The sequence below is a fragment of the Notamacropus eugenii genome, chromosome 7 (genome assembly GCF_028372415.1).
Source record: "Notamacropus eugenii isolate mMacEug1 chromosome 7, mMacEug1.pri_v2, whole genome shotgun sequence".
In the NCBI taxonomy this organism is placed as follows: domain Eukaryota; kingdom Metazoa; phylum Chordata; class Mammalia; order Diprotodontia; family Macropodidae; genus Notamacropus; species Notamacropus eugenii.
In genome coordinates this window covers 4,856,373-4,871,172 of record NC_092878.1, presented here as the reverse complement: position 1 = coordinate 4,871,172, position 14,800 = coordinate 4,856,373, and the positions used below count along the sequence as shown (strand labels likewise).

The following is a 14,800-nucleotide window of genomic DNA, read 5'->3' as shown; positions in this document are numbered from 1 at the left end:
ATTTGTAACTTTCTAAGTCAATCTGCAGTCAGTAGGAATCTGTTTCTATTCAAGTTTGACATCACTGCTCTATACCAAGCTGCTCAAGTTTAATAATTAACCTTGTTCAGATGACTCATGTCAATTCTGGCCAAGTGATTTTAGTCTTACATTTAGAAAACTGCCACAGCAGAATGTAACTCATTACCTACCTACACACTCAACTCCATGGAGGATATACCCAAAAGGACATTCGCAGCGGTAGGAACCATCTGTATTGATGCACTGGCCATATTTGCAGATATCAGGTTCTTTGCATTCATCCATATCTTAATCAAAGCAGAAAAAGCATAAATAGTAGGATGGGGAGGGGGGTTGGAAGGAAGATATGTGTCACTGATTCCAGCATACATCTTATGGTTTAAATTTCCAAAGTCAATGGGAAGAGATACTTTTAATTGGCTTCAACGAAAAGATAATAATGACCCTAATTTATATTAAATAGTTTAATTTCCCAACACCGATATATGGGTGTAGCAGGGAAATTAAAACAATTGTGAAAAAGGAAGAGGAAGTAGCAACTGTTGGGTATTATTAAAAAATCAATCAAAAAACAAGTCAAATAGGAGATACTTACCAATACGAGTGTCATCAGGTCCAACAATGATACCGCTTCCATATGGGCAGATCTGACGAAATGCCTCTGCAAGTAAGATAAGAACTTGTTCATTTATGTGTCAGATACAGTTCGTAACTAAGCTGCTTTGCATATTTGATAGTTATCTTTCTGACAGGTCTGAAGGGATTAAGCTGATTTTTTCCAATCAAAACACTGGAAGTTCTTTTACTATATCTTAATCATATTAAAAAGAAGGGATGGATATTATTAATCTTTGCATCTCTCCAAGGACCTACAAATATCTGCATAATGGAATATGAGCCCTTTTTCCCCTAACAAAAAATATACATGGATACATAAAGATTCTCCACCGAAGAGCCTACCTAGTGTATGGCCTAGCAGAGAAGTCTAGAGTTACCTGAGGCATATAGAGATTAGGTGATTTGCCCAATTTAACGAAGGACAAACACAACAACACAGCTCTATGTGCTAGAGGCCATGCTTGGGACCCAGTTCTTCCTAACACCAGGAACTCCTTACGTACTATACCACAATGCCTCTTGGCTTTAATGAGATATATAATCAAACTAAATAAGCTCGTTTTCCCCAGGGAAACTCTTTTGCATCATTCTTAACTGTCTAGCCTACTTTCATGGCCAGTCTATGTTATGTACTGCACAAGGAATCTGACAGATTTGAGGATATACCATCTGGCTCAGTAGGACACAGCTCACATGGGTCCCCCCAACCTTCTCCCTTTAAGGCACAGCAGCACTCTTGTTTGGAATGGTTTCTGGACTTAGGTGATGAACATTTTCCTCCTTCAAACTTGGCATAGCAGTAGCTCATTCTCAAGTCTGCAATATAAAGTCAAGGATCTTTCAGTATAATCATGCATATGCTTAAAACAAAACAAAATGTAAAATCTTCAAACAAATCTACAGTGGCTTTGTCTTTAACAACCAATAACGACGTTACTTAGCTTATGGTAAAAAATGCTTCTTAAACCTAGTAGTCCCGCTAAAATTAACTAAGCATAATTAGAGAAAGAGACTGCGATAGAGATCGGACCTGTGGTTTCACTCGTGTATGGACTCCTAAATGACTGCACCTCATCGTCTCAGAGTTACCTAGAGCACTGGGAGTCACACAGTCAGTACCTGCCAGAGACAGACCCTGAACTCAGCTCTTCTGATTCTGAGGCTGGCTCTCTATGTGCTACACTATGCTGCCTCTTGGGTGTGGAAAGATACCATTAAACATCATCTGTGGATTGGAAGAATTTGGGGAAGAAATCTTTGAGGTTTAATTCTGTTATTTCTCCTTTTGACCAATCTCTAGGACTAGTCTGATATAAAAATAAAGCCTAGTAAGTCAGTTTTCAAAAGTGACACCCTTCGATGGCTTCGATAAAGACTTATTATCACGTAAAGAAAGTCACTTGTGAGTTCCAGCACTTGACAGCTCAGACTATACCCACTTTGGATGATGTTTAGCAAGACACATTGGGTGAAGATAGACATGCTATATTTGAGATACTGCACTCTGCTGTTTACTCTGCGTGACCTAAGCACAGGATTCAGATTAAGATCTCAGACCCTATGCATCCAGCAAGCAGACAGATGGCAACTTTGTAGAGTGGCAGTTAGGTGGTAAGAGAGTCAGCTACAGAAGCAGCTACTCATCTAATTTCCTGGGTGCAAGATGTATGCTGGGCACCATTCAGAATTTCAAAAAGCCCTAGGTAATTTGAATTCTAAATAGGAGCTTGTTTGGCTCAACTGACCAGAAAACAAACATACAAAATAACCTTTCCTCCTAAAAGAGCAAATTACTTTAATTTAACCATTACTTCTTAGAGAATACTGATCTAATTCACATAAAATACCCTAACATTTGTTGACATTATTTTGGGAACTGATTTCTCCCTTTCTTAGAAAGTGTGGTGCCTTGATAAAGTAGGGTCACTCCAGGGCAGACTGACCTCCACAGCCCTGAAAAAACTTTACTATTTTCTAAGCCCTTAAATTGAGCAGAGGCTAGAGGCTGGTTGTAGAATTAGAAGGAAATGCTCTCATGTCTGTACTGTGTGCTTCCTCACCCCTTTTTCTAGTCCTGTCTAAACCACTCCTCTGTCTTCTTCTAGCTTTGACTCTAGTTAACATATTAGCCTATGGACTTTGCACACCTTAACTCATTATATGAATGTTAGTTATTATAACATACAAGCTGTCTATCACACTGTAAATTTCTTTCTAGGAAGTTTCATTTGATTTCATTTCTAATACTATCATGAAAAAGCAGATATTCCATTTATGTGTGAGGATCTTAAAGCCTAGCGGTTAACCGAGTTGCCAGGGTTTACACATAAAAAAATAAAGAGTTAATAATAACTGACAATTATATAATACTTTTAGATTTGCTAAGTGCTTTAGGTACAAACTCTCATTTGAATCTCATAATCCTATGAAGTGATTTCCACAGGTATTTCATATTATGAGGTAACTTAGCCTTGTATAAGTATACCCTCATAGAGTATATGGTATATTCAGGAAGGACTAGCACCTCTGGTGATGGCTTACTGAACCCTTTTCATGGCTGCTCATCCACCTTTGATGTCCACCTTCATACAAATCTCATCTGTGGTTCCAAGAGGCTGCAGCATGCTCAGTGTCCACACTCTGGTGAACTATCTCAGTGGATGGGCTAAACCAGATTGAGGATAACCAACGTGGGATATCTGCCCCAAGCATGTGACGACTTTTTCTGGAGGAATGGGTGCATGAGACCAGTTTGTTCCAGAAGCCACGAAGGTGGCCAAAGCATGTGTTATAAAGCATTTAGTGAGTTTGGTCAGGCACTGAAGATGCCAGGGTCATCCATTCATCCTGGGCCATCATCAGTTGTCTCAACTTTTGTCCTGTCATTAGACTTTAATGATTCAGGAAGAGTGTGAAATTGATGACTTTGTGCAACTTTGCCTTACTTAAATCCAATTCATGAACAAGTCAAGACATCACCAATGATGTCATTGGTCCTCCTCGAAAATGAAGGGCAAATAACAACTTAGTCTCAAAAAAATTAAGTCTTGCTCATGGCCATGTCAATAGGAAATGCTAGAGACAGTATCTGAATGCAAATATCTCTTGTCATCGAGTCTAGTTATATTTACACAATATAACACTGCCTCTTCATGGCTAAGGCACAAATACCTGAATCCTAGACTGATACTTGACTCACTGGACTTGGCTGAATAAAGTGGACATCCCAATCTTTGGCTGTTTTCCGACTTCATTTTGCTATTTCTGACTTTTAGCTCCTCCAGAACTATTATCTCCCTTATTTCTACCTTATTCTATCTCTATTGTGGTAGGGGAATCTAAATAATACTTATTAAAAGCTAGAAAGTTTTATTTTCCAAAGAACTGCCTGAAGATCAGGGGTAACAGTATTGGTTAAGGACCAAGTCCTTAACAAATATTTGATGAATTCCAATGATTTGCTTGTATGGAACTTTTCATTCTGATCTGTCTTCATAACTTAGTCAATTGATAGGTACTTTCAGTGAATCTCTTAATAGTCTTTAACCCGAATTTCCATTTGTTCTAGTTTCTAAATGTCAAGGCATACACACAGATTTCTCAGTTTGATCATTTAGTTTAACTCTTATATACACATACAGTGACAGAACTCAAAGAAATCTCAATGTATCAACTAAAGGAAAAAAATACGATCACCTTTTGAGTAGAACCTATACAAGATAGTAACTAATTCTTCTGGCTTCTAGGTGTTAACGCTTCCTTTTCAAACTCCCCTTGCTTTTTTCCTCTTCTTATTTGACACTCCATCACCTTCCACATCTTATCCAGCATTCAACAAGACCAGATTTCTAGTTACTTGAGGACTCAACTTAATCTCTCCACTGCTGGAGAAGGACACTTTTAAAAACAGGCTTCTATGCTTCCAAAACTGTCTACTGGTTTCCATGACTTCTGTTGCAGTCAAAAGATGTGAGCCCATCTTAATTCCTTCTTAGCTCAGGTTTCTTCCGTGTGCACATTCACACTACACAGAAGCACGAATCACCTGGCATCGTCTTGACAATGGGAGTAGTAGCTCCTGATGCCTTTGCTGTGGTTCTTTTTGTGCTCTGTGTGAGTTTCTTCCCTCTAAACTAATCTAAAATGATTTTTATTTGAGAGACATCTTTGCTCCTCTACAGTTAAACTGTCTACGAGGGCCCCACCAACCTCTGAAATTTTATCAGAACTAACGGAAGTCACTTTCCTTGCTTGCTTTCCTTCTCACTGGCTCTGTGTTCTACAGCTAAGCCCATGGAAGGGCTACTCACAGCTGGCTTTATTCTTTCTTCAGAGTTCACTTGCTCTGTGACAGTTCAGCGCAAATTGATTTAATGACTTAAAAGTTTCTCTTGGCCTGCCACACTGGCTAACTCACACCTGGCCTCTCATTGTTCCCTTTTCCAACACAGGTCTCGTTGCTGTAGCACAAGGGGATAAGCTGGCATTTATCTGCTACATTTTAGGTCATATGAACATATGACAAAAAAAACCCAAGATGACAAGCCTAAAACATTTAGTTGGTGGTGGTAGGAATTGAAAGGACCCGCTGCTATTTCTTTTCATTACTCTTAGTCCAGCTACACAATGCCAGCGTCACTGTTTGAAGAGTGAACATTCAATCAGATCAGTCATTTGGCACCACATAGACAAAAAATAACTATGGTTGTTTTATTGAATTATTTTTAACTATTCAGTAAAATATAACAAAACAAATAAAAAAACTGATTTGAATATGTATTCATTTTCTGTACATTGTCTTTAAAAAGGCAGGTTATTTTTTTTTTGGTGGAATCATTTAGTGCGTTAAGAACGATAACATTAAGACTCATACGTGATTTTTTTTTCAAGCTAGAAATCCAATTCAAGTGAGAAACTGAAGGACTTGTCCCCAAAATTAGCATCTGTGTTAACAGAGGTGGAGAGGGTTTCACTTTCGGTGTTCTTGGAGTACAAATCAAACCCAAATTTTGAGAAAGATACTTTTTAACCTCAGAGCATCAAGTGAACACTGGACTAGGTGATAGTCAGTAGGTAACACTTGGTGAATGAAAAATCTCTGCCTTTCTTATTGCAAAGGGCTAGGGCTTGGTTTACATCTCCCATAAAACCATAGCAAATCAACACAGGCTAACGAAACGATAAACCCTTTAAAGTCACTCACCTTGGCATCTTCTTCCAGTGGAGGATAATGAAAAACCTTCTGGACAGAGACATTTGAAGCTACCTGGAGTATTACTGCATGTGCCCAAGGCACAAATTTCTGGCTCTTCCACACACTCATCGATATCTAAAAGAGTGATGAACATCAAATTATTTCTAAACATAATCAAAATGTCACCAAAATGTCAACATGTAAAAGTAAAATAGGCAACTCAACTTTGATAATCTTCTGATCATAAAATTATGAGGATTCAAAGACTTTTAAAGGCTTAGTTTTTAAAAATCAGCCTTTCGATTCTCAGTGTACAAAAGTGAGCCTAACAAAGTCTTCCATCTGTCATCACCATTCATCATATTAACAGAAGGAACATCACACAATTACGGAGCGGAAAGGAACTTTAGAGATCCTGTACTGGCACTCTGCATTCACCCAGGTTAGTTACTAATAGCTGAGAATCCCAATTCATTATTCTTTCTACTGCTCCAAGATTAATTATGTATGAGCACATTCATGCAAATGAAAATAAATGATGAGGCTATTCAATGACCCATTTTATAGTTTGTTTTTGAACCTACCTTAGGATCATGAACAACAGTAGGGTGCAGTGCAGGGGTGGAGAACCTACAGCCTGGAAATCACATGTGACCTTCCAGATCCTTGAATCCAGCCTTTTAACTGAGTCCAAATTTTACAGAGCAAATTCTTTTATTAAGGGGATTTGTTCTGTGAAGTTTGGATTCAGTCAAAGGGCCACACTTGAGGATGTGGAGGGCCACATGTGGCCCTGAGGTCACAGGTTCCCCATCCCTGGTGGCAATTTATGTTAGATGGGCAGCAAAATTCCCTATTCTAAACATATGGAAAGCCTTTCTTTAGAAGTTTCATAAGAGAATATATTCTCATATGTATCTGAGCTTAAAAGGATGGATTCAATGACTGAAGAAATCTCTCAATCATAATATAAGGTTTTTTGAAAACATACCTTACATATTAATGATAAATTTTTTATTAACTACAGTATTGCTGAATTATTGCAATAGTATTATGCAATTTAATAATTAAATATCAATAAATGTTCACTCTTTTATATGTGAAAAAATCTATCTTCAGCCATTTTCAATGAGCCTCAACAGTAGGGTACAGTGCAAAGGCACTGGAGTCAGAGGATCTAGACTGGGCTCTCATCCCTTTCTTGACTCCACATGTGGCCCTTCTACTCTCTGAGCCTCAGGTTCCTCATCTGTAAAACAGGAGGCTAGACTAGATTATCTCTAAGGTTCTTTTTGCAGCTTAAGGTACATCATTCCATGAGTTGCTTTTCCAGTTTCAAAGCGTTAGCAATATTGAAACCACTTCAATCAGTACATTTCTGAATGTGGCACCTTAAGATATTCAACATATGCTGAAAGCAACATGTAGCCTCCTCTTCCATGAGCTGCCTCAGTGCACCCTAGGAGGCTGGTCAGCATTCATTTACTTGATGCCATGACCACACATACACACAGAGCAGAGCAGCAGTAGGAAAGATTAGTGGGAAAACTTGGATATTCCTGGTTTTCTATTCAAAAATGAAAACATGACACAATGCTCTATCTCTGGACTCTTTCCAATGCCTATTCCCCCATGCCTGGACTGCTCTCCATCCTCCCCTTCACCTCCTGGCCTCCCTGACTGCCTACAGGTCTCAGTAAAAACCCACCTTTTGCAAGAAGCCTTTCCCAGGTCTCCTCAATTTGAATGTCTTCTCTCTGAGACCATCTCTAATTTATCTGGTATAGATCTTACCTATAAATAATTATTTGCAAGTGGTCTCCTCCATTAGACTATGAGCTCCTGGGGAGCAGGACATTCTTGTCTGACGCCTTTCTTTGTGTCCTTAGTGCTTAGCACAGTTTCTGACATGCAGGAGGTGTTTAATAAATGCTTGCTGACTGACACCATCTGTCTGCACCTGCTTATGATTAAGTGATCTATAAACCATGATCCTACAATAAGAATTAGAAATGCTACTGTTGTTTTCCTCAGTTTATGTTCCTCGTACCTTCACAGTTGTCATTTTGCAGGCTGTATCCAGGAGGACAAATGCATCTATAGGATCCATCCAAGTTCTGACATGTCCCTGGTGCACATTTTCCAGGATCAGCTAGACACTCATTTATGTCTGCAGGGAAAAATGAAGGCCATTAACTTCTTCAGGTAGCTAGATACAAATACATTAGGAACAAAATGAAGACCAGGTAAAGCCTATGAAACTTATGCTACAAAATGGCACCTTAAACTAAAAATAGAAGACATTAAAAAAATACTCAACTCTCTAAAAGATGTGGTTTGTTTTTTTTATCTAGCAGTTTATAAAAAAGTTAATGCATCTGAAGAGTTTCATGGGCTCTCTTATGTCCATAAAATAGTTCCAAAGTAATATTTTGGAGCTTCCTTCAAAAAGATTTTGAACAAACCCTTTTTATAACTGTGGGTATGATTACTTATTTTTAAAAGGATGCCGTCAGCCCTGACTGTCTAATAGAGATCTGGGTTCTTGTTTTTCAGGTGGCAGAATCTTAGCTTTATTGTCTTTTCTTCCTCCCTGCTTTACCAAGGACAAGCTATAATAATCTGAGAAGCGTTTACATGGTTCCACTCACCAACACAACTTCTTCCATCAGCAGTCACCTCATAGCCCTCGTTGCACTGACACTGGAAGGACCCAACTGTATTCAGGCACTGACCATTTCTGCAAAGATTCCCATTCCCAGTAGCACATTCATCAACATCTATGAGAAAAATAGTCATTTGACATAGTCCAAAGAGATTGAATGTTACACGATAATGACAACAATTAAAATTCCAAATGCAGTAACACTGGGTTTCTCTAGGCTTTGTTGGCTCAACCAAATACACAAAGATTCAGAGGATCTCTTATGAATCACAGCTCTAGCTTTAAGTAAGAAGTAAAGTCTTATTCAACATAGTTTAGACAATCACGCTCATTAAAGGGGGTGGGATTTTTGCATTAGAAGTTTAAACCAGGCTCAGCTGGAGTTTCTTTAAAACAAAAAAGAATTACTAGTGAATTAATAGCACACATATAAAAAGTTCCTACAATTAGTTGCAGGTGCAATTAGCTTCTGACTCTCCTCAAGATAAAGCACATTTGTTTAATTACATCTGCCAATTGAAGGCATAATTAGTTGTAGGTGGTGGTTCAAGCTAGTTCAAGAATTTGTTTCTGTTAACAGAAAAATTCATAGCAGAACATCTGGCCAAGTCAGTGTACATTATTACTCCTAAATCATATGATTATTTATAACACAGAGCAGATGCTCTGAATAATTGTCTATATATGTTTATTCAGTTCACAAAGACTGATAAATTGATTAACTGATTTTTTTAAACTGCATTTTCATCAGTGTAAGGAGGTCAGACATTCCTTCATCCAATGTAGGTCAGCACTTTTTAGTCTTAGAAAATTGCCTAAGACACTGAATTCAAAATAAAATGAAACAAAAAACAGGGGACTATCGACTACATGCAATACTTTTGGAAATTAAATGGGAATCCTTATTTGAAGTAATGAAGCTTTTCTCTTCCATAAAATAATACTGAAAAAATACTAACCTATGCAGTCATTGTTGTGTGAGAGAATGAACCCGTGGTTGCATCGACAGTTGAAAGAACCAACGGTGTTTCGACAAGTTCCATTTCCACAGGCATCCCTTTCGCATTCATTTATATCTACAGAAATAACACAGATTACTCACAGTTACTTACCAGCAAGGCATAGAAAGTTATAGGAATTTTAAGATCATAAAAAAGGGTTACATATGAGTTGAGAGAATTCTATATCTGTGCACTATTTTCTGTCTCAGTGGTAGCTTCTGACAAGCAGAAAATATGGCTCCATTTCATAAATATTAAGGGTAAACTATCTTCATAGCTGGCACATGTTATTTGCAGTAATATGGAAGATAATGACACAGAAACTACCAGAGAATTACTGTAACTATTTTAAAAAACCATTCACTTGCGAAATTCTTTCTACCTCATGATTTTGCTTAAAATCAGAGAAATTTGGTGAACTCATGGTCCATTGCCTTCCCTGGCATTAATCTTGGAGATTTCCATTCTTGTTTACCCAGAAAACTGGGAGTCTCCCAAAGGTAAAAAACAAAAAGTCAAAACTCACTGGAGTTCAGTTTGCCTCCGACATCTCCCTTCTGTCATTCCAGTCCACACTTTGAAGCACCCAGTCACTTAAATCTCAGCCCATGTTGATTTCCTCTCCTGCAAATTCCTGCAGATCCACAACCTAAATTTTCCCTTGCTGATGTCTTATTTCTCACTTTTAAAATTTATTCCCCTGACTCCTTAGATTATCTTAACAAAGCGTTCTTCCTCGATCTCTAGGTTTTAATTCTTTCAAGTACTTGACAATGCTGCTATTTCCTTTATTGTTTCAGAAGCAAATCATACTTATTTCTAGAGAGCCTGATGCTATGATCCCCAGTGGGGAGGCAGAAGGCTATCTTTGTAATACGATTGTAAGCTCCTTAAAGGATGGATCCTCATCATATATTAATACTCCTCTAATTCCTGCAACTGTGTCTTATATACGGGTAGGTCCTATCTTTCTGTTGATTTAAAACATCCAAATAAAGTTTGACAACAAAAAATACATACCAGTGTTATTTGGAAAGGTAAGAAAATGAGAACGTGGACGGAAGAAGAGAGAACTTGCAACGTTCAACTTCCTTTTATTTGAAATTTCAAGCTTAGTAGGGCTTACAGCACTTTTGATCCAGGCCAATCCAGATCTGGAAGCTACTGGCTTCCTCATAATCATTCCAAGATCTCTTGAATTTGGAGCTTTAAGAATATAACCCAAAGGGCTCCCCTGGCAGCTCAGAATCACGACCACAGTTCACTGCCAACCAAGCAGTCATACCATGTTCTCTGGCAAACCAGGGGGAAAGGGGAGGATAAGAGAGGAGTAGAAAAAGGATTAAGAGAGACATCTGAGTCAGGGATATAGAATGAACGCTAGCTAGCTGGTGACAGAAGATCTAGGGAAGTTCTTTTACTTGAAAATGCTTTGTCTGACCCAGAAATGGACAAAATACATTTTGAAGGATTCCAGTTATATCCAAAAGATCATGGTCCAGTTTTACTGCTGTAGAATAGCATTTCCCAAATGACATTTTATGGAATCCCAGAATGCAGTGTGATATGAATAGGGGTTCTGTGAGAAAATTTCAATGCGAGACATATTTTCCCTTTAAAATATTAAATACGAAATTTTTTTGGTGTAAAAATAGGCTTAATTTCCTCTATTTTGCTAGAAAATTTCCCTGGCCTTCCCTTTATCCTGGTGATATTCCATACCCGTAGGGCCCCAAGACCAGCATTTACAGGTTCTGTAAATATGCTTTAAGTCCCAAAGTGCTCTGTGGCCAAGGCTGCTGCAGAGCACACTCTGCCTGGAGCTGCGAAGCTGGTTCGTGTACTCAAAGTTGCCAAGAAGTCCAAAAGATATTCTTTCACAATGGAAAAAAAATTGGCGGGGGAGAAGAAATGAGCACATTAATATATTGTATTAAATCTAAAATATTGTCCTGATCTAGCAGTGAAAGTAGGATAGGGTTTTTAAAATGCTTTCAGATCTCATTCCTGTGGGGCAAATCTAACACTGTGTAATCTAGAAGGTAAACTCCCATTTCAAGTTAGAAATTGTTTATATTCCATGAATTGTACTCATTTCATTAAAAGTAAAAAAAGCCTATCATCCTTTCTTCATCTCTCAGAGTGAAGGTTTTTTCACATGTGACAGAAAAGAAAATATTTGGGAAGATAATCAGGAATACAAAGGAAGATATCTGCAGAGACAACTATGAACTCTTTTTAAAGTGTAACACACTTACTACTTCTCTTTTTTTGCAAAGAGGAACATAATTCCTGAGTGACTTAGTATTTATTTTTCCAGCGCTAAGAACAATACTTGGCACATAGTAGGCATTAAATAACTGTTTTTCGATTGACCAAAATGTATGCAAAAGAGAACAGTTTTTTCAAAAGGATGTGTAGATAATGAGACATTTGTCAGATACTCACCCACACACATATTTTGTTCGGCATTTGTTTTAAATCCAGTGTGACAAAGGCAATAGAAACTTCCAACTGTGTCAATGCACTGACCATGGCTGCAGATATTAGGGATTTCTTGGCATTCATTCCTATCTGTAAATGAAAGGTACAAACAAATTCAGAGTATTCATCGTAAAGTTCAAAGACCAACACCCATCTAACAAACTCTAATTAGACAGCTTTGCTCAAGGAATGGGGTAGGAAATGGAAAGTCTTACTGACGTTAAGAACACCTGCATCCAGCATGCACCCTTGCTTATGAATCAGACCCCAAAACCCAGTTAATATGAAATAATGGAAAGATATCACAGTCAACCAAAAGGTTTGCAAGAGCAGATAACTTCGAGGTGGTATGAGAAGATGGAAAATTCAACCTAGAAGATAAGTTTATTTTGTTTGGTTACCTGCCAAGGGAAGAACTAAAGTCTACATGATACACTCAAATATTTTGTCTAGTCTAGTTTTTGGTGACTCAACTGATGAGGATTCCATGACTTCCTCTGGGAAATCCTATCACCATCACATCCACTCTGCCACTATCACATGCTTTCCGGAGAGAGAACCTAAATTCCTCCTTGATGAAGTTCCACCTCACTATTTTGACTTATTTCTCTCCCCCTCTGGACTCTCTTAATGAAGCCACTTCCCTTCAGTTTTATTCCTGGCAATCCCTAAAATTCAATACTTTTTGTCCATTTTTGATTGGCTTGAACCTTCACATACCTACTGAGAGCTATTGATCTGAAGATGCCCCAAAGGGAAGACACAGCTTGTGTTTCCAAGATAGAGACAGATACCTCTTGCAACTTTTCTAAACACAGTGTCACAAAATTGAACAGCCATTTTTTGGAAGCTGCCATATCTGACCACGTATCTACTTATGTTTAAGACATTTAGGCAAGAAGAATTTGTTTCCCATGGCTACGTATTTATACCCAATGCAATGCAAAGAGTACTGCAAAGCCCAGATTTCTCCTATTAACATAAAAGAGCAAACATTAAAAATATGATCTGAAAGAGTAGGGGCTCTTCACCTAGGGTCTATAAACTTGTTTTTATATCTTTTGATAACTCTTTTAATATAATTGATTTCCTTTGTAATCCTATGCATTTTATGAATTTAAAAGCAATACTCTGAGAAGGGATCCAAAAACTTCATTAGAATATCAAAGAAGTCCTTGACACAAAAATATGACAGAGCAATGCTATGAGTAAAGGACACTCTACATGCTATAGGATACAGCCTACCCTGCCCATTTGCTATGTCTGCAATACTTTCTGCAAAATTTTAACTCTATTAACAGCAATGAGACTATCCTAATGAATCAAAACTTGTACAAGGTGAATGCATTAAGTTTGGGGAGTATAACTAGCCCTGGTCTACATCTTCTCTTCATAGAGAATGGTGTGAAATGACATATTCTATATTATCAGCATTTCTTATTTGGACTGGAACTATTTTACCTATTTTCAAAGAAATATAAAATAAGAGCAAAATGCAGGGAAATGGTGCCACTGCCAAATTATATGTGGGTATTGTAGTTCGTATCAGAGGCTTTCCCACTTCTTCCTGTCCTGTTACTTTAACAAATGGGTAACAACAACAGTTCTGTTGACAATATGCTAAATACTTGCACATGTTACTCTAAACTCAACAAAACAGCTTGGTTCTCAAAATGATTTTCTGTTCAGCTACTACACCCTTTTCCCATCGAGGTCCCATAAAACAATGCAAAATGTCCTACAGGCAACGGCGTACTTCCGAACACTTAATCACTTGTGGAGAAGAAAATCCAAAGAAAACTTGACCAAGTCCCTTTGCGTTGTTTCATTCAGAAATGTATAAGATATGCAGGCAGCCCCTATCAAAAGGTCCACAGCTCTTGAAATAAGCAAGATAACATATTTCATATTGACCTTGACAATAACCTTTGCTAAAAATAAATAGTGTTTGATACTCACAGGTACATTCCATAGTATGTGATAGCTCAAGGGGACCTTAAAGATGATCTAGTCCATTTTCCTCATTTTAGAGATGGAAAAACTAAGGCCTCACCCAAGGTCATATAGCTAGTTTTGTGGCAGACCTATGTCTACAGCTCATCCAAACCTTCTGAATGTATAATAAAATAATTTAACTGTGCTTTAAAGAACTTAAATTTTTTTCTTAAAGAACTGGACCTGAAGTGAGAAAAATGTGGGATTTTAAACAAGTTAATTAACTTGTCTGAACATCAATTTCTCTTTTATCCAATCAGTAAGATCTTCTCTAGCTCTAAGTTCTATGATGCTAATTCTATAATCCTATGGTTACAGTTTAGAGTTCAATTAGTCTAATTCTTTTCTCATATAGTTGGTAAAACTGAGGTCCAAAGATATGATTAAAGATTCAGAGAGATTTATCCTGTATAAAACTCACCACTTTTAAAATGCTCAAACCTCATATAATTTGGTCAAATTAAAAATCCTACTTACTTTCTGTGATGGAATAGAAGTTTTTAAAAGACTTACTATACAGAAATCCCTGTGCATGTGCGCGCACGCGTGTGTGTGTGTGTGTGTGTGTGTGTGTGTGTGTGTATAAAAATAGACAGAGTGACAGAGAGACGCAGAGAAAGAGACAAAGACAGAGAATGCAAGCACGGCACGGTGGTAAAGTAGAGAGTGTGTCAGTCTTGGAGTCAGGAAGACTCCCCTTTGTGAGTTCAAATTTGGCCTCAGACACTTACTAGCTGTGTGATCTTGGGCAAGTCTCTTTAACCCTGTTTGCCTCAGTTTTCTCATCTGTAAACTGAGCTAGAGAAGGAAATGGCAAACCAC

The 14,800-nt window shown here is 37.9% G+C and overlaps 1 protein-coding gene across 1 annotated transcript in view; it reads right to left on the bottom strand.

Annotated features, from left to right (window-relative positions):
* FBN1 (fibrillin 1) overlaps nucleotides 1-14,800 on the bottom strand; it is a 290,028-nt gene that overhangs the window by 26,447 nt on the left and 248,781 nt on the right. The window contains exons 45-52 of the mRNA XM_072624719.1: nucleotides 11,948-12,073; nucleotides 9,458-9,574; nucleotides 8,485-8,613; nucleotides 7,884-8,003; nucleotides 5,843-5,968; nucleotides 1,306-1,455; nucleotides 617-682; nucleotides 192-308 (exon numbers count right to left, since the gene is read on the bottom strand). Of these exons, the coding sequence (XP_072480820.1) occupies nucleotides 192-308; nucleotides 617-682; nucleotides 1,306-1,455; nucleotides 5,843-5,968; nucleotides 7,884-8,003; nucleotides 8,485-8,613; nucleotides 9,458-9,574; nucleotides 11,948-12,073 (951 nt within the window). The remainder of the gene's footprint in view (nucleotides 1-191; nucleotides 309-616; nucleotides 683-1,305; nucleotides 1,456-5,842; nucleotides 5,969-7,883; nucleotides 8,004-8,484; nucleotides 8,614-9,457; nucleotides 9,575-11,947; nucleotides 12,074-14,800) is intronic.